Raw genomic sequence first — 21320 nt, forward strand, 5'->3', positions numbered from 1 at the left:
TTAGCCGAGACACATTAGCCAAGACACCTTAGCCAAGACACATTAGCCAAGACACTTAAGCCGAGATACTTAAGCCGAGACACCTTAGCCAAGACACCTTAGCCAAGACACATTAGCCGAGACACATTAGCCAAGACACCTTAGCCAAGACACCTTAGCCAAGACACCTTAACCAAGACACATTAGCCAAGACACCTTAGCCAAGACACATTAGCCAAGACACCTTAGCCGAGACACATTAGCCAAGACACATTAGCCAAGACACATTAGCCAAGACACATTAGCCAAGACACCTTAGCCAAGACACCTTAGCCGAGCCACATTAGCCGAGACACCTTAGCCAAGACACATTAGCCAAGACACCTTAGCCAAGACACATTAGGCAAGACACCTTAGCCGAGACACATTAGCCAAGACACCTTAGCCAAGACACCTTAGCCAAGACACCTTAGCCAAGACATATTAGCCGAGACACTTTAGCCAAGACACCTTAGCCAAGACACCTTAGCCAAGACACATTAGCCAAGACACCTTAGCCAAGACACCTTAGCCAAGACACCTTAGCCAAGACACCTTAGCCAAGACACATTAGCCAAGACACATTAGCCAAGACACCTTAGCCAAGACACCTTAGCCAAGACACCTTAGCCAAGCTACATAAGCCAAGACACCTTAGCCAAGACACCTTAGCCAAGACACATTAGCCAAGACACCTTAGCCAAGACACATTAGCCGAGACACATTAGCCAAGACACCTTAGCCAAGACACCTTAGCCAAGACACCTTTGCCAAGATACCTTAGCCGAGACACATTAGCCAAGACACCTTAGCCGAGACACATTAGCCAAGACACCTTAGCCAAGGCACCTTAGCCAAGACACCTTAGCCAAGACACATTAGCTAAGACACCTTAGCCAAGACACATTAGCCAAGACACATTAGCCAAGACACTTTAGCCGAGACACTTTAGCCAAGATACCTTAGCCGAGACACCTTAGCCAAGACACCTTAGCCAAGATACCTTAGCCGAGACACATTAGCCAAGACACCTTAGCCGAGACACATTAGCCAAGACACCTTAGCCAAGGCACCTTAGCCAAGACACCTTAGCCAATACACATTAGCCAAGACACCTTAGCCAAGACACATTAGCCAAGACACATTAGCCAAGACACTTTTGCCGAGACACTTTAGCCAAGACACCTTAGCCGAGACACATTAGCCGAGACACATTAGCCAAGACACATTAGCCAAGACACATTAGCCGAGACACATTCCCACTTGGCAAAAGTCGTACGACATCGAGCCTTATTAGCCGGCTTATTAAAAGCTTACTAGCAACTTAGTAAGCCTCGTTCGTGGATCGTTCGCGGGGCTGGGGGAATCGGGTACAGGGGCGGGGCGTATGCCGTATGTACGCTTGTATATAGCCTGCAAGCTTGCAGGCTTATTTATAATAAGCGTTGGTAGCCTAATAAGCTTCAGTGTGTCCCGTTCTTTCCTTAGCTTTTTTGTTCTTTCTCGCTTTCCCTTTCTTTCCTATTGCTGCTTTCGGGACACCCTCGTCCCGAACACACCACGACCGTGAACGAAATAATTACCAGGAAATACATACGATCCCTTTTTTTAATTGCACATACGCTCATCATGCGACAAACAGGTAAAAAAACTGAGGTTTCTGTAAATATATAGAAGAAAAAAAAACGGAGAGACATGAGAAATCTTTACACTTTGTTTTTTTTCTTTAACTCATTTCGAGTGTTAAAATGCGTACCTCATCCTGCGGTTTAACTCCGGCTTCACCCTTTCCGCTTCACGGCCAAACTCTTTCCATCAGCTGATCGACTCGATGGGATTCACTACGCACAAAACACAAGGAATAGAATTAATTCACTTATCACAATCACTAGTTTTCACATTACTTACCGGAGCAAAGAATCACTTCACAAAACACGATAACGCTTGCGCACATACCTCCGCCTCCAGCAAAGGCCAAACTCATATGAATACGCCAAAGACAGGGCAAAAGCAATTTTGCAGTGAAAGAAAGGAGACAGCGAAAAACAATATAGTGCCACACTCCTCGACAGGCTTCAAAGTGTGGAACCAAAATTGTCTAACACTTCGAGCATGGGACCGTTCAGGTGTGGGGTTGGTTGGTGACGCAGGTTGCGGTGAGGGTTTACATAGAATATAGGAGCGTGTGTGAGTGAGGTAGGGTGGTGGAGTGAGAGTTTGTCGTACGATCGCTCGAAAGTGAGGGTCAGGGGCAGTGTTGTGAACGGTGGTGTTCATTGACATGCAATTGTTGACATTCACTCTGTTCGAAGATTCGCATTCGCATCCAGCTCTTTCATTTGACATTCACGTTAAAAAATGTCATTCGACACAATGACATTTTTTGAATCCATTCATTTGACTATTCGTTTGACCATCAATAGTAGGCTACGCAAACCTTATAGTTTGTCTTGTAAATTATATTCAATTAACAATTTGTTGAACGACTGTGCTTTGCAGGAATCCTTTAGGTGACACAAAATACGGTGTGGCGAGATTACCTGGAGCAGTGATTGAGTGAAACCGTAATAAATCGCCCAAACTAAATCCTCATTGATTTCAATATAAAAAAAGAATATCTTAGTTTTATCCCAAAAATGGAAAACTTCATTAATGATTATTTTGTTCCCAGCGTCCACGCATTATAATTTACGGAATTCCTTTGGATATTATGTTTCGAAAAAAATGTCAAAAAATGTCAAATGACATTCAAACTACACTGTTTACATTTCATGTCGCCGCAGAAACTCTGACGGTAAAACAAAAATGAATATCACTCCATGAATGTCATGTCATGGCAACGTAGAATGTCTTCGAATAAAAATTAATTTTGACAGACGCTTGCTACGAATGTAATAAAAAATGTTAACAGTTCACAACACTGGTCAGAGGTAGCGAGAATGAAGAAATTTCCCCCCTCTCATGCGATTTCTGCCAAGAGGGTTAGCCAAGACACCTTAGCCAAGGCACATTAGCCGAGACACATTAGCCAAGACACATTAGCCAAGACACCTTAGCCGAGACACATTAGCCAAGACACATTAGCCAAGACACCTTAGCCAAGATACATTAGCCAAGACACCTTAGCCAAGACACATTAGCCGAGACACATTAGCCAAGACACTTTAGCCAAGACACCTTAGCCAAGACACCTTAGCCAAGACACATTAGCCAAGACACATTAGCCAAGACACCTTAGCCAAGACACATTAGCCAAGACACCTAGCCAAGACACATTAGCCAAGACACATTAGCCGAGACACATTAGCCAAGACACCTTAGCCAAGACACCTTAGTTAAGACACCTTAGTTAAGACACCTTAGCCAAGACACCTTAGCCAAGAAACATTAGCCGAGACACATTAGCCAAGACACATTAGCCGAGACACCTTAGCCAAGACACCTTAGCCAAGACACATTAGCCAAGACACATTAGCCAAGACACATTAGCCAAGACACATTCGCCAAGACACCTTAGCCAAGACACCTTAGCCAAGACACATTAGCCGAGACACATTAGCCAAGACACCTTAGCCAAGACACATTAGCCAAGACACATTAGCCAAGACACATTAACCAAGACACATTAGCCAAGACACCTTAGCCAAGACACCTTAGCCAAGACACATTAGCCGAGACACATTAGCCAAGACACCTTAGCCAAGACACATTAGCCAAGACACCTTAGCCAAGACACATTAGCCAAGACACATTAGCCGAGACACCTTAGCCAAGACACCTTAGCCAAGACACATTAGCCGAGACACCTTAGCCAAGACACCTAAGCCAAGACACCTTAGCCAAGACACCTTAGCCAAGACACCTTAGCCAAGACACCTTAGCCAAGACACATTAGCAAAGACACATTAGCCGAGACACATTAGCCAAGACACATTAGCCGAGACACCTTAGCCAAGACACTTTAGCCGAGACACATTAGCCAAGACACCTTAGCCAAGACACATTAGCCAAGACACCTTAGCCAAGACACCTTAGCCAAGACACCTTAGCCAAGACACATTAGCCAAGACACCTTAGCCAAGACACCTTAGCCAAGACACATTAGCCAAGACACCTTAGCCTAGACACCTTAGCCAAGACACCTTAGCCAAGACACCTTAGCCAAGACACCTTAGCCAAGACACATTAGCCGAGACACATTAGCAAAGACACATTAGCCGAGACACCTTAGCCAAGACACATTAGCCGAGACACATTAGCCAAAACACCTTAGCCAAGACACCTTAGCCAAGACATCTTAGCCAAGACACATAAGCCAAGACACATTAGCCAAGACACATTAGCCGAGACACATTAGCCAAGACACCTTAGCCAAGACACCTTAGCCAAGACACCTTAGCCAAGACACCTTAGCCAAGACACATTAGCCAAGACACCTTAGCCAAGACACATTAGCCAAGACACATTAGCCGGGACACATTAGCCAAGACACCTTAGCCAAGACACCTTAGCCAAGACACCTTAGCCGAGACACATTAGCCAAGACACCTTAGTGAAGACACATTAGCCAAGACACCTTAGCCAAGACACTTTAGCCGAGACACTTTAGCCAAGACACCTTAGCCAAGACACATTAGCCGAGACACATTAGCCAAGACACATTAGCCAAGACACCTTAGCCAAGACACATTAGCCAAGACACATTAGCCGAGACACATTAGCCAAGACGCCTTAGCCAAGACACATTAGCCAAGACACATTAGCCAAGACACATTAGCCAAGACACATTAGCCAAGACACATTAGCCAAGACACCTTAGCCAAGACACATTAGCCAAGACACATTAGCCGAGACACCTTAGCCAAGACACCTTAGCCAAGACACATTAGCTAAGACACATTAGCCAAGACACCTTAGCCAAGACACCTTAGCCGAGACACCTTAGCCAAGACACCTTAGCCAAGACACATTAGCCAAGACACATTAGCCAAGACACCTTAGCCAAGACACATTAGCCAAGACACCTTAGCCAAGACACCTTAGCCAAGACACATTAGCCAAGACACCTTAGCCAAGACACATTAGCCAAGACACATTAGCCAAGACACTTTAGCCGAGACACTTTAGCCAAGATACCTTAGCCGAGACACCTTAGCCAAGACACCTTAGCCAAGATACCTTAGCCGAGACACATTAGCCAAGACACCTTAGCCGAGACACATTAGCCAAGACACCTTAGCCAAGGCACCTGAGCCAAGACACCTTAGCCAAGACACATTAGCCAAGACACCTTAGCCAAGACACATTAGCCAAGACACATTAGCCAAGACACTTTAGCCGAGACACTTTAGCCAAGACACCTTAGCCGAGACACATTAGCCGAGACACATTAGCCAAGACACATTAGCCAAGACACATTAGCCGAGACACATTCCCACTTGGCAAAAGTCGTACGACATCGAGGCTTATTAGCCGGCTTATTAAAAGCTTACTAGCAACTTAGTAAGCCTCGTTCGTGGATCGTTCGCGGGGGTGGGGGAATCGGGTACAGGGGCGGGGCGTATGCCGTATGTACGCTTGTATATAGCCTGCAAGCTTGCAGGCTTATTTATAATAAGCTTTGGTAGCCTAATAAGCTTCAGTGTGTCCCGTTCTTTCCTTCGCTTTTTTGTTCTTTCTCGCTTTCCCTTTCTTTCCTATTGCTGCTTTCGGGACACCCTCGTCCCGAACACACCACGACCGTGAACGAAATAATTACCAGGAAATACATACGATCCCTTTTTTTATTGCACATACGCTCATCATGCGACAAACAGGTAAAAAAACTGAGGTTTCTGTAAATATATAGAAGAAAAAAAAACGGAGAGACATGAGAAATCTTTACACTTTGTTTTTTTTCTTTAACTCATTTCGAGTGTTAAAATGCGTACCTCATCCTGCGGTTTAACTCCGGCTTCACCCTTTCCGCTTCACGGCCAAACTCTTTCCATCAGCTGATCGACTCGATGGGATTCACTACGCACAAAACACAAGGAATAGAATTAATTCACTTATCACAATCACTAGTTTTCACATTACTTACCGGAGCAAAGAATCACTTCACAAAACACAATAACGCTTGCGCACACACCTCCGCCTCCAGCAAAGGCCAAACTCATATGAATACGCCAAAGACAGGGCAAAAGCAATTTTGCAGTGAAAGAAAGGAGACAGCGAAAAACAATATAGTGCCACACTCCTCGACAGGCTTCAAAGTGTGGAACCAAAATTGTCTAACACTTCGAGCATGGGACCGTTCAGGTGTGGGGTTGGTTGGTGACGCAGGTTGCGGTGAGGGTTTACATAGAATATAGGAGCGTGTGTGAGTGAGGTAGGGTGGTGGAGTGAGAGTTTGTCGTACGATCGCTCGAAAGTGAGGGTCAGGGGCAGTGTTGTGAACGGTGATGTTCATTGACATGCAATTGTTGACATTCACTCTGTTCGAAGATTCGCATTCGCATCCAGCTCTTTCATTTGACATTCACGTTAAAAAATGTCATTCGACACAATGACATTTTTTGAATCCATTCATTTGACTATTCGTTTGACCATCAATAGTAGGCTACGCAAACCTTATAGTTTGTCTTGTAAATTATATTCAATTAACAATTTGTTGAACGACTGTGCTTTGCAGGAATCCTTTAGGTGACACAAAATACGGTGTGGCGAGATTACCTGGAGCAGTGATTGAGTGAAACCGTAATAAATCGCCCAAACTAAATCCTCATTGATTTCAATATAAAAAAAGAATATCTTAGTTTTATCCCAAAAATGGAAAACTTCATTAATGATTATTTTGTTCCCAGCGTCCACGCATTATAATTTACGGAATTCCTTTGGATATTATGTTTCGAAAAAAATGTCAAAAAATGTCAAATGACATTCAAACTACACTGTTTACATTTCATGTCGCCGCAGAAACTCTGACGGTAAAACAAAAATGAATATCACTCCATGAATGTCATGTCATGACAACGTAGAATGTCTTCGAATAAAAATTGATGTTGACAGACGCTTGCTACGAATGTCATAAAAAATGTTAACAGTTCACAACACTGGTCAGAGGTAGCGAGAATGAAGAAATTTCCCCCCTCTCATGCGATTTCTGCCAAGTGGGTTAGCCAAGACACCTTAGCCAAGGCACATTAGCCGAGACACATTAGCCAAGACACATTAGCCAAGACACCTTAGCCGAGACACATTAGCCAAGACACATTAGCCAAGACACCTTAGCCAAGACACATTAGCCAAGACACCTTAGCCAAGACACATTAGCCGAGACACATAAGCCAAGACACCTTAGCCAAGACACCTTAGCCAAGACACCTTAGCCAAGACACCTTAGCCAAGACACATTAGCCAAGACACATTAGCCAAGACACCTTAGAAAAGACACATTAGCCAAGACACCTAGCCAAGACACATTAGCCAAGACACATTAGCCGAGACACATTAGCCAAGACACCTTAGCCAAGACACCTTAGTTAAGACGCCTTAGTTAAGACACCTTAGCCAAGACACCTTAGCCAAAAAACATTAGCCGCGACACATTAGCCAAGACACATTAGCCGAGACACCTTAGCCAAGACACCTTAGCCAAGACACATTAGCCAAGACACATTAGCCAAGACACATTCGCCAAGACACCTTAGCCAAGACACCTTAGCCAAGACACATGTTGTAAATGATTGCGACTTCGAAAAGGTTTTGTTGGTTCACCTATTAGCGACCACAAATTGGTCTTTATTTGCCGCGTTTTTGAAATGTAAGAGGCCGAAAGCGCGTCTTTTGGCCCCTATTTATACAATTCCCTTTTCCTTAACGGCCATCCTTTTTCCTTTCACGGCGTTCCGTCCCGGTGTCATTCGTCTGCTATAATCGATTAATTACGATTAATTAACTGTCACATTATAGCTAACTAACCAAAACAAATGAATTCTGTCACCGCATTCTAGTCAAAACACTGACGCGTTGTTATTCACAACATACTCCCCTCCAGTGCAGCAACCCGGTGCTTCACTTAACGAACGTCATTGTAGACCACGCGGTCTCTAATACTGATCTGATCTGACCGCTTAATCCCTCCGCGTTTTTACGTCTAACACTGCGATTTTAGTAGCGGGTCGTTCGATTGTACCGCTGTTAGTCTGTACCGTCGCGCGTCTAACCTGACCGTCTTTTGCCTGAACTATTGCGATTACGCGTCCCTTCGGATAGCAACTACGAGGTAGGTTTCCGTCGATAATCAACACTATGTCGCCGACTGCGATTGGTTTTACAGGTTCGAACCACTTCGTTCGCCGGGTTAACGTTGGCAAGTAGTCTTCGGTCCACTTCTTCCAGAATAGCTGCGCGTTACGTTGTGCAGCACACCACGATGCCTTTACAGCTGCCGGCGAATCATCCAGGAACGCTTCTGGCTTAGCTCCGTCCGAGCTACCCAACAGGAGGTGGTTTGGCGTTATCGGAGAGTCCATCTCGTCTTCTAAAGGTATGTACGTCAGTGGTCTGCAATTAATAATTAGTTCGATTTCCGTTAGGGTTGATATCAGCTGCTCATCACTCGGAGTTTTGGGTAAATCCAGGCTGCTTAGCGCCTTCTTGACCGATTGCACCAGACGCTCCCAACATCCACCAAAGTGAGGCGCGGATGGTGGGTTGAAAGTCCACTTCATCACCGGACTCGAAAACCTCTCCATTAACGCATCCGTGTCGACGTCCTTCAAGGCTTCTCGTAACTCTCGCGCTGCTCCGACGAAATTAGTGCCCTGGTCACTGATGATCTCACGTGGTGATCCACGTCTCGCGACGAATCGGCGGATCGCCAGAATACAGGAGGCTGTTGTAAGCGTGTGGACTACCTCCAAATGAATCGCTCGCGTTGTCAGGCAGGTGAAGATCGCTCCCCACCGTTTCTCATGGCGACGTCCAACGGTGACATGTATCGGTCCAAAATAGTCCAGCCCGGTGTAGGTGAAAGGCCTTTGCGAAACTGCAAGCCTTTGGAAAGGGATGCTCCCCATTATCGGCGGGTTTGGCGCTGCATCGCGGATCTTGCACCACTGACACAGGCGTCGCACGCGGTTGAATTCTACCCGAACCTTCGGTATGTGGAACTTCGCCTGTAGTTGGTTTACCACCGTCCTATGGTTCTGATGACAGTACCTTTCATGGAAATCCTGTACAATAAGGTCTGTGACATGGTGCCGCCTCGGGAGGATTACCGGTCTCTGAAGTGACTCATCAAAAAGGTAGTGGTTAATACGCCCGTGTACTCTAAGCACACCATGTTCATCTAAAATGGGACAAAGCTTATATAGTTTGCTTTCCCTTTTCAGCGGTTTCGTCCATGGATACTTCCTGTCGGTGGTGTTCTTCATGCGCTTCACATCACTCCCAAACTCTACCATTTGGACGACGATGAATATTGTTCGTTCCGCTGTCGATAGTTCCTCCTGCGTTAGTGGCCCCTTTGGTACTTCAAGCTGTCGGACCTTGCGCCGTAGAGTTTCTACGTACCGTATGACGTATCCGACTGTTCTCAAGAGCGTTTTCCATCGCGAAAACCGTGTGAAGTCAACCAGATAATCGTCTATTGTGTGGTGCAGGATTACTTGCCGAGCTTCCTCGACCGTCTCTCCGACATCGGCGTTGTTTATCGGCCACTCTCCTTCTGGTTGCCAGATGAACTCCGGCCCACGAAACCATCGTCCCGACGGCCCCATTTCCGGAATCGCCTGCCATTTGGTCGCGTCATCCGCGACGTTTAGCTTGGTTGATAGCCAATGCCATTCTTCCGTGTTAGTGGATTCGATCAATTCGCTTACCCGAAATGCAACAAATGGGGAATATCGCCTATGGTCGGACCTGATCCAGCTAACGACGTTTCTCGAATCGGTCCAAAATATCCTTTTGGTGATGCTTAAACGATGCTCGTCTGCTATGTGCCTGGCGAAGCGAGCCCCTATTAATGCGGCTTGCAGCTCGAGCCTTGGAATGGACAGATATTTAATCGGCGCTACACGTGTTTTCGAGCCGACCAGTGCGCACTCTATTATGCCATTTTCTTCGAATCGCAGGTAAGCTACCGCTGCCATACCGCTTTGACTGGCGTCGCAAAATATGTGCAGTTGTATGTTGTTGACACTGTGCGACGATAATTCTCGATAACATCTTCTAACGGTAGTCTTTTGCAGGTCAGGCAGTACTGCTACCCATTTCAACCATTTCTTCGCGACGTCGCCCTCCAGAGTATCATCCCATCCTAGACGGGAGCGCCACAGATCTTGCAGTAAGACTTTCAGAAACATCAGAAAGTGTCCAATCAGACCTAGAGGATCATATATGACCATCAGCGTTCGAAGTACTTCACGTTTTGTGGGCATCTTGGTTCCAGCCAATAGCTCCTGGTCGTTCTTCGGGCTGAGTCGAAAGGTGAATGTGTCATCCTCCGTGTTCCACCACATTCCCAATACCTTTTCCGTGCCTTGTTCGGCACACATTTCGATGCTTGTTTGGTCGTTGGCTGCGCTTCGCAAGCGCTTAACTACCTCCCTGGAATTGGATAACCAGTTCCGGATCTCGAATCCACCTTGTGCATGTACGTGTTTAACGTCTTCTGCTAACGTTACTGCTTCCTCCTCCGTCTCGACGCTGGACAGCATGTCATCTACGTAGTGTTCGTACTTTATGCACTGTGAAGCTCGGGGAAACCTTTCAGCGAACCTATCCGCGTTGATATTCTTCACGTAGTGAGCACTACCAGGAGAACAAGCAGCTCCAAATGTCATGACGGAGACTGCGTAGATATTCGGTGGCCTGTTTGGACTGCTCCCGTCATCCCAGAAGAATAATTGGCTACGTTGGTCTGCTGGTTTCATACGTACTTGGAAAAACATCTCGCGGATGTCTCCCGTTACTGCTACACGGAACTCACGAAATTTGTAGAGTACTGCGACCAATCCCACCAACTGGTCCGGCCCTGTGAGGAGGAAACTGTTTAGACTAACTCCTTGGACCTGTGCGGCAGCGTCGAACACCATTCGGAGTTTCCCTGGCTTATTGACGTTGAAGACTGGGAAAATTGGCAAGAACCAGTCTCTGGGCTCCCGTTTAGCAACCTCACTCTCGTTCATTCGGCGGATGTAGCCCTTCGCCTCGTAGTCCTTCATCTTTTGGGTGATAGCGTTCGCTAATTCGGGATCTTTCTCCATCTTTTTTCTTAGGCCCGTATATCTTCGCAAAGCCATGTTTCTGTTACACGGCAGCCGTACGTCGTCGTATTTCCACAGTAAGGCTGTTTGGTAACGGTTATCCAGCAATCGGGTTTCCGATGCAAGGATCGCATTGGCCCTTTCATTTTCCTTCGGAATAACGGTCTTTGTGCTACTAATTCCCAGCGATTCAATAGCGTAATGTGTCTTCAATGCGTTGTATAAATGGTCACTCGAAACACCATCGCATATGCACACATGATAGCAGCTACGAACTGCTTCTCCACGTGACGATCCACCGCGTGCCCCGAAAACGGTCCAACCTAGCTTCGTCTTCGTAGCGAGCGGCTCTCTACTCCCACCTTCGGCGTACTTGAGAGGCCTGCCTAGGCCCCAGTTGTCCACGCCAATCAGGATACGGGGTCTTGCCTTGTAGTACGAGGCGACAGGCAATCCCCTCAGATGAGTATACCTTGCACTTAGTTCTTCCATGCTTACTGATTGTTCTGGAAGAGATAAATCGTTAACAGAGTGTACTATTTTTAGATGGAACGCCTTGGACCCTTCGCGCACGCCTGAGATGCTAAGTGCCACACGAACTGAGCCAACCTCCTGACGTGTGGTGCCGCCCGTCCACCTCAAACTCATCGGATCCGGTCTGCCCTCAACACCGAGCTCTTCGATCAAACTATGCTCTATAAATGTCGCTGTCGACCCTTCATCAAGGAGAGCGTACGTCCGTACCTCCTTATTATTGCCGTAAAGGATGACCGGTACATAGCGTAGCAGAATGTTTCCATCTGTGCTTGTGTGTGCGTTACATCGTTTAGTGTCTTGTGTGGTGTCGTGTTTAGTGCTGTGTGCGTTGCCTGATCTTCCCGTAGTGCTACTTCTCTCGTGCAACAGTGCGTGATGGTGTAATTTGCACCCTTCGATATTACACACCGTCTTTATAAAGCACACACCCCGGTGCGCTGCTAAACATCGTACGCATAAACTCTCGTTTCGGACGTATGCGCGTCGTTCCGACAACGATAACTCCCGAAACATTTCGCAGTCTACCAGTTTGTGCCACGCGTCGTGACATAATTTACACTCACGACTGGTAGATGGTTCGGTTGTGTGTACGGTTACATGCGCTTGTCGAGTGTTTGGTGATTCACGGCGATCAAGTATTGGCCCCTTTTTTGAGACCTTCACCATTAACCTGGCAGCCGTCGCGATTTCTCCAATCCACTTGCCGAATTCGCTGACGGTAGCCTCTGGCAATTGCACCTTGTACCGCGCCCATTCCAGCAGCCGTTCCGGGGGTAATTTCGCCGCCAGCTCGTCGAGTAAGGCGACATCGCAGTCATATTGTCGCAGTCCCGATATTTGAATCGTTGCGCACATCTTCTGCACGCCCTTCCCGAAGGCTGCGATGGTCTCCAGACTTTCCGCTCTAGGCGCGGGCATTTTCCTCACCTTTTGGATCAGGCTCTCCACGATGAGTCCCGGCCTTCCGTACTCGGACCTGAGAATGTCCAACGCCTTCTGCAGCCCCGAGGGCATCAGCAGTATGTGATCTACCGACTCGAGAGCTGGTCCACGCAAGGCTCGCTGCAACCGTAGCAGGTTCTCCTGATCGTCGAAGCCGCATGCCGCGGACGATCGCTGGTAGCTGGCATAAAACATCGGCCATTGCTCTGGCACCCCGGAGAAGGTAGGGAGCTCCCTACTGACGATCTTGCGCGCTGCCTTTTGACGGACAGTCAAAATGTCGTCCCCTAGCGTCACGTTCAACGGCTTGGCCATCTGAAACGAAACACCACGCTCACCCGTTGCCGCTTCTCCATATTTCTCCTGCTGTCTACGCTGGGCCTCACGGTGCGTCGCGAGGGATTCGTCCACCGCGCGACGCCAATCAGCATACTCCTGGTCCAGCGCTGCGGCTTGGTCGATGGCCACCGTATGATCGTAGCCTGGCGGTGACGCGGCCATTGTAGCGTCGAATGGCCGCCAGCGTCGTAGGTTGTCCGCCATCGTGCTACTACTCGGCTGCAACACTCGCGTCCCGTACCCGTCCGGACTCGAAACTAGGGTCGAAGGGTGATGAACCCGCCGGTCCTCCGTCGCCATTGCAGCTGCAGTCCGTTTTGGCGCCGTCATTCCCAGCCGCTCCGTGTCTTGCAGCCAACCCTCCATCCTGTCCGCCTTACCATCCGGTACACCTTGCAAACTGGGGTTGCTGCGTTCTCGTTCGCGCGCGAGTTCTCGCCGCTCTAGCTCAAGCTCCCGACGCTCCAACTCAAGCTCCTTCCGCGCCAGCTTGAGCTCTCTGGCCTCCAGGCTGGGAAGATTCGTCCTCCTCGAACTAATGGACTCTTCGTCCACCGATGGTGTACGAGTTCCCGTACGCCTTTCTGAAGGCTCCTCGAGTGCTTCCGACTGGTACTGCCGCTCCGCACTCGCACTTTTAGAGCCTCTTGCTCCTTCCATTTCTTTACAACTTCTTTCACTTTTGGACGAGTCTACAAAAAAATCACTTCCCGACGGTTCACTTTTTCGTGGCTTATCGCGCGCGTACCGACACTTTACATACGATCGAACGAATAGCACTTACTTCGCGAGTGACCGAATTGCGTGGATTGTGAATAAGACTAGTGAATTACGTTAAACAATTTGTGGAATGTTGTAAATGATTGCGACTTCGAAAAGGTTTTGTTGGTTCACCTATTAGCGACCACAAATTGGTCTTTATTTGCCGCGTTTTTGAAATGTAAGAGGCCGAAAGCGCGTCTTTTGGCCCCTATTTATACAATTCCCTTTTCCTTAACGGCCATCCTTTTTCCTTTCACGGCGTTCCGTCCCGGTGTCATTCGTCTGCTATAATCGATTAATTACGATTAATTAACTGTCACATTATAGCTAACTAACCAAAACAAATGAATTCTGTCACCGCATTCTAGTCAAAACACTGACGCGTTGTTATTCACAACAACACATTAGCCGAGACACATTAGCCAAGACACCTTAGCCAAGACACATTAGCCAAGACACATTAGCCAAGACACATTAGCCAAGACACATTAGCCAAGACACCTTAGCCAAGACACCTTAGCCAAGACACATTAGCCGAGACACATTAGCCAAGACACCTTAGCCAAGACACATTAGCAAAGACACCTTAGCCAAGACACATTAGCCAAGACACATTAGCCGAGACACCTTAGCCAAGACACCTTAGCCAAGACACATTAGCCAAGACACATTAGCCAAGACACCTTAGCCAAGACACCTTAGCCAAGACACCTTAGCCAAGACACCTTAGCCAAGACACATTTGCAAAGACACATAAGCCGAGACACATTAGCCAAGACACATAAGGCGAGACACCTTAGCCAAGACACTTTAGCCGAGACACATTAGCCAAGACACCTTAGCCAAAACACCTTAGCCAAGACACCTTAGCCAAGACACCTTAGCCAAGACACATTAGCCAAGACACCTTAGCCAAGACACATTAGCCAAGACACATTAGCCAAGACACCTTAGCCTAGACACCTTAGCCAAGACACCTTAGCCAAGACACCTTAGCCAAGACACCTTAGCCAAGACACATTAGCCAAGACACATTAGCCAAGACACCTTAGCCAAGACACCTTAGCCAAGACACATTAACCGAGACACATTAGCCAAAACACCTTAGCCAAGACACCTTAGCCAAGACATCTTAGCCAAGACGCATAAGCCAAGACACATTAGCCAAGACACATTAGCCGAGACACATTAGCCAAGACACCTTAGCCAAGACACATTAGCCGAGACACATAAGCCACGACACCTTAGCCAAGACACCTTAGCCAAGACACCTTAGCCAAGACACATTAGCCAAGACACCTTAGCCAAGACACCTTAGCCAAGACACCTTAGCCAAGACACCTTAGCCAAGACACCTTAGCCAAGACACCTTAGCCAAGACACCTTAGCCAAGACACATTAGCCAAGACACCTTAGCCTAGACACCTTAGCCAAGACACCTTAGCCAAGACACCCTAGCCAAGACACCTTAGCAAAGACACCTTAGCCGAGACACATTAGCCAAGACACCTTAGCCAAGGCACCTTAGCCAAGACACCTTAGCCAAGACACATTAGCCGAGACACCTTAGCCAAGACACCTTAGCCAAGCCACATTAGCCGAGACACATTAGCCAAGACACCTTAGCCAAGACACCTTAGCCACGACACCTTAGCCAAGACACATTAGCCAAGACACATTAGCCAAGACACCTTAGCCAAGACACCTTAGCCAAGACACATAAGCCAAGACACATTAGCCAAGACACATTAGCCGAGACACATTAGCCAAGACACCTTAGCCAAGACACATTAGCCAAGACACCTTAGCCAAGACACCTTAGCCAAGACACCTTAGCCAAGACACCTTAGCCAAGACACATAAGCCAAGACACATTAGCCGAGACACATTAGCCAAGACACATTAGCCAAGACACATGAGCCAAGACACCTTAGCCAAGACACCTTAGCCAAGACACCTTAGCCAAGACACATTAGCCAAGACACATTAGCCGAGACACATTAGCCAAGACACATTAACCGAGACACCTTAGCCAAGACACCTTAGCCAAGACACCTTAGCCAAGACACATTAGCCGAGACACATGAGCCAAGACACCTTAGCCAAGACACATAAGCCAAGACACATTAGCCAAGACACCTTAGCCAAGACACCTTAGCCAAGACACCTTAGCCAAGACACATAAGCCAAGACACATTAGCCGAGACACATTAGCCAAGACACCTTAGCCAAGACACATTAGCCAAGACACCTTAGCCAAGACACCTTAGCCAAGACACCTTAGCCAAGACACATTAGCCAAGACACCTTAGCCAAGACACCTTAGCCAAGACACATTAGCCAAGACACCTTAGCCTAGACACCTTAGCCAAGACACCTTAGCCAAGACACCTTAGCCAAGACACCTTAGCCAAGACACATTAGCCGAGACACATTAGCAAAGACACATTAGCCGAGACACCTTAGCCAAGACACATTAGCCGAGACACATTAGCCAAAACACCTTAGCCAAGACACCTTAGCCAAGACATCTTAGCCAAGACACATAAGCCAAGACACATTAGCCAAGACACATTAGCCGAGACACATTAGCCAAGACACCTTAGCCAAGACACCTTAGCCAAGACACCTTAGCCAAGACACCTTAGCCAAGACACATTAGCCAAGACACCTTAGCCAAGACACATTAGCCAAGACACATTAGCCGGGACACATTAGCCAAGACACCTTAGCCAAGACACCTTAGCCAAGACACCTTAGCCGAGACACATTAGCCAAGACACCTTAGTGAAGACACATTAGCCAAGACACCTTAGCCAAGACACTTTAGCCGAGACACTTTAGCCAAGACACCTTAGCCAAGACACATTAGCCGAGACACATTAGCCAAGACACATTAGCCAAGACACCTTAGCCAAGACACATTAGCCAAGACACATTAGCCGAGACACATTAGCCAAGACGCCTTAGCCAAGACACATTAGCCAAGACACATTAGCCAAGACACATTAGCCAAGACACATTAGCCAAGACACATTAGCCAAGACACCTTAGCCAAGACACATTAGCCAAGACACATTAGCCGAGACACCTTAGCCAAGACACCTTAGCCAAGACACATTAGCTAAGACACATTAGCCAAGACACCTTAGCCAAGACACCTTAGCCGAGACACCTTAGCCAAGACACCTTAGCCAAGACACATAAGCCAAGACACATTAGCCAAGACACCTTAGCCAAGACACATTAGCCAAGACACCTTAGCCAAGACACCTTAGCCAAGACACATTAGCCAAGACACCTTAGCCAAGACACATTAGCCAAGACACATTAGCCAAGACACTTTAGCCGAGACACTTTAGCCAAGATACCTTAGCCGAGACACCTTAGCCAAGACACCTTAGCCAAGATACCTTAGCCGAGACACATTAGCCAAGACACCTTAGCCGAGACACATTAGCCAAGACACCTTAGCCAAGGCACCTGAGCCAAGACACCTTAGCCAAGACACATTAGCCAAGACACCTTAGCCAAGACACATTAGCCAAGACACATTAGCCAAGACACTTTAGCCGAGACACTTTAGCCAAGACACCTTAGCCGAGACACATTAGCCGAGACACATTAGCCAAGACACATTAGCCAAGACACATTAGCCGAGACACATTCCCACTTGGCAAAAGTCGTACGACATCGAGGCTTATTAGCCGGCTTATTAAAAGCTTACTAGCAACTTAGTAAGCCTCGTTCGTGGATCGTTCGCGGGGGTGGGGGAATCGGGTACAGGGGCGGGGCGTATGCCGTATGTACGCTTGTATATAGCCTGCAAGCTTGCAGGCTTATTTATAATAAGCTTTGGTAGCCTAATAAGCTTCAGTGTGTCCCGTTCTTTCCTTCGCTTTTTTGTTCTTTCTCGCTTTCCCTTTCTTTCCTATTGCTGCTTTCGGGACACCCTCGTCCCGAACACACCACGACCGTGAACGAAATAATTACCAGGAAATACATACGATCCCTTTTTTTATTGCACATACGCTCATCATGCGACAAACAGGTAAAAAAACTGAGGTTTCTGTAAATATATAGAAGAAAAAAAAACGGAGAGACATGAGAAATCTTTACACTTTGTTTTTTTTCTTTAACTCATTTCGAGTGTTAAAATGCGTACCTCATCCTGCGGTTTAACTCCGGCTTCACCCTTTCCGCTTCACGGCCAAACTCTTTCCATCAGCTGATCGACTCGATGGGATTCACTACGCACAAAACACAAGGAATAGAATTAATTCACTTATCACAATCACTAGTTTTCACATTACTTACCGGAGCAAAGAATCACTTCACAAAACACAATAACGCTTGCGCACACACCTCCGCCTCCAGCAAAGGCCAAACTCATATGAATACGCCAAAGACAGGGCAAAAGCAATTTTGCAGTGAAAGAAAGGAGACAGCGAAAAACAATATAGTGCCACACTCCTCGACAGGCTTCAAAGTGTGGAACCAAAATTGTCTAACACTTCGAGCATGGGACCGTTCAGGTGTGGGGTTGGTTGGTGACGCAGGTTGCGGTGAGGGTTTACATAGAATATAGGAGCGTGTGTGAGTGAGGTAGGGTGGTGGAGTGAGAGTTTGTCGTACGATCGCTCGAAAGTGAGGGTCAGGGGCAGTGTTGTGAACGGTGATGTTCATTGACATGCAATTGTTGACATTCACTCTGTTCGAAGATTCGCATTCGCATCCAGCTCTTTCATTTGACATTCACGTTAAAAAATGTCATTCGACACAATGACATTTTTTGAATCCATTCATTTGACTATTCGTTTGACCATCAATAGTAGGCTACGCAAACCTTATAGTTTGTCTTGTAAATTATATTCAATTAACAATTTGTTGAACGACTGTGCTTTGCAGGAATCCTTTAGGTGACACAAAATACGGTGTGGCGAGATTACCTGGAGCAGTGATTGAGTGAAACCGTAATAAATCGCCCAAACTAAATCCTCATTGATTTCAATATAAAAAAAGAATATCTTAGTTTTATCCCAAAAATGGAAAACTTCATTAATGATTATTTTGTTCCCAGCGTCCACGCATTATAATTTACGGAATTCCTTTGGATATTATGTTTCGAAAAAAATGTCAAAAAATGTCAAATGACATTCAAACTACACTGTTTACATTTCATGTCGCCGCAGAAACTCTGACGGTAAAACAAAAATGAATATCACTCCATGAATGTCATGTCATGACAACGTAGAATGTCTTCGAATAAAAATTGATGTTGACAGACGCTTGCTACGAATGTCATAAAAAATGTTAACAGTTCACAACACTGGTCAGAGGTAGCGAGAATGAAGAAATTTCCCCCCTCTCATGCGATTTCTGCCAAGTGGGTTAGCCAAGACACCTTAGCCAAGGCACATTAGCCGAGACACATTAGCCAAGACACATTAGCCAAGACACCTTAGCCGAGACACATTAGCCAAGACACATTAGCCAAGACACCTTAGCCAAGATACATTAGCCAAGACACCTTAGCCAAGACACATTAGCCGAGACACATAAGCCAAGACACCTTAGCCAAGACACCTTAGCCAAGACACCTTAGCCAAGACACCTTAGCCAAGACACATTAGCCAAGACACATTAGCCAAGACACCTTAGAAAAGACACATTAGCCAAGACACCTAGCCAAGACACATTAGCCAAGACACATTAGCCGAGACACATTAGCCAAGACACCTTAGCCAAGACACCTTAGTTAAGACGCCTTAGTTAAGACACCTTAGCCAAGACACCTTAGCCAAAAAACATTAGCCGCGACACATTAGCCAAGACACATTAGCCGAGACACCTTAGCCAAGACACCTTAGCCAAGACACATTAGCCAAGACACATTAGCCAAGACACATTCGCCAAGACACCTTAGCCAAGACACCTTAGCCAAGACACATTAGCCGAGACACATTAGCCAAGACACCTTAGCCAAGACACATTAGCCAAGACACATTAGCCAAGACACATTAGCCAAGACACATTAGCCAAGACACCTTAGCCAAGACACCTTAGCCAAGACACATTAGCCGAGACACATTAGCCAAGACACCTTAGCCAAGACACATTAGCCAAGACACCTTAGCCAAGACACATTAGCCAAGACACATTAGCCGAGACACCTTAGCCAAGACACCTTAGCCAAGACACATTAGCCAAGACACATTAGCCAAGACACCTTAGCCAAGACACCTTAGCCAAGACACCTTAGCCAAGACACCTTAGCCAAGACACATTTGCAAAGACACATAAGCCGAGACACATTAGCCAAGACACATAAGGCGAGACACCTTAGCCAAGACACTTTAGCCGAGACACATTAGCCAAGACACCTTAGCCAAAACACCTTAGCCAAGACACCTTAGCCAAGACACCTTAGCCAAGACACATTAGCCAAGACACCTTAGCCAAGACACATTAGCCAAGACACATTAGCCAAGACACCTTAGCCTAGACACCTTAGCCAAGACACCTTAGCCAAGACACCTTAGCCAAGACACCTTAGCCAAGACACATTAGCCAAGACACATTAGCCAAGACACCTTAGCCAAGACACCTTAGCCAAGACACATTAACCGAGACACATTAGCCAAAACACCTTAGCCAAGACACCTTAGCCAAGACATCTTAGCCAAGACACATAAGCCAAGACACATTAGCCAAGACACATTAGCCGAGACACATTAGCCAAGACACCTTAGCCAAGACACATTAGCCGAGACACATAAGCCACGACACCTTAGCCAAGACACCTTAGCCAAGACACCTTAGCCAAGACACATTAGCCAAGACACCTTAGCCAAGACACCTTAGCCAAGACACCTTAGCCAAGACACCTTAGCCAAGACACCTTAGCCAAGACACCTTAGCCAAGACACCTTAGCCAAGACACATTAGCCAAGACACCTTAGCCTAGACACCTTAGCCAAGACACCTTAGCCAAGACACCCTAGCCAAGACACCTTAGCAAAGACACCTTAGCCGAGACACATTAGCCAAGACACCTTAGCCAAGGCACCTTAGCCAAGACACCTTAGCCAAGACACATTAGCCGAGACACCTTAGCCAAGACACCTTAGCCAAGACACATTAGCCGAGACACATTAGCCAAGACACCTTAGCCAAGACACCTTAGCCACGACACCTTAGCCAAGACACATTAGCCAAGACACATTAGCCAAGACACCTTAGCCAAGACACCTTAGCCAAGACACATAAGCCAAGACACATTAGCCAAGACACATTAGCCGAGACACATTAGCCAAGACACCTTAGCCAAGACACATTAGCCAAGACACCTTAGCCAAGACACCTTAGCCAAGACACCTTAGCCAAGACACCTTAGCCAAGACACATAAGCCAAGACACATTAGCCGAGACACATTAGCCAAGACACATTAGCCAAGACACATGAGCCAA

The 21320-nt window shown here is 47.0% G+C and overlaps 1 protein-coding gene across 1 annotated transcript; it reads right to left on the minus strand.

The window, feature by feature from the left end:
* Positions 1-8132: 8132 nt before the first annotated feature.
* Positions 8133-13748, minus strand: LOC125774271 (uncharacterized). The gene is made up of 2 exons (XM_049444530.1): positions 12371-13748; positions 8133-12070 (listed from the first exon to the last, which is right to left on the minus strand). The coding sequence occupies exons 1-2, from the start codon at positions 13746-13748 to the stop codon at positions 8133-8135; spliced, it is 5316 nt and encodes a 1771-aa protein (XP_049300487.1).
* Between the last annotated feature and the right edge of the window lie 7572 nt (positions 13749-21320).

The sequence above is a fragment of the Anopheles funestus genome, unplaced genomic scaffold (genome assembly GCF_943734845.2).
Source record: "Anopheles funestus unplaced genomic scaffold, idAnoFuneDA-416_04 scaffold_11_ctg1, whole genome shotgun sequence".
NCBI classification, from domain to species: Eukaryota; Metazoa; Arthropoda; class Insecta; order Diptera; family Culicidae; genus Anopheles; species Anopheles funestus.

Coding starts and splice junctions, on each gene's coding strand:
- LOC125774271 (XM_049444530.1), bottom strand. CDS start 13,748: ATGGAAGGAGCAAGAGGCTCTAAAAGTGCGAGTGCGGAGCGGCAGTAC. Junction 12,071..12,370: donor AACCGAACCATCTACCAGTC/GTGAGTGTAAAT, acceptor ACACAAGCACAG/ATGGAAACATTCTGCTACGC.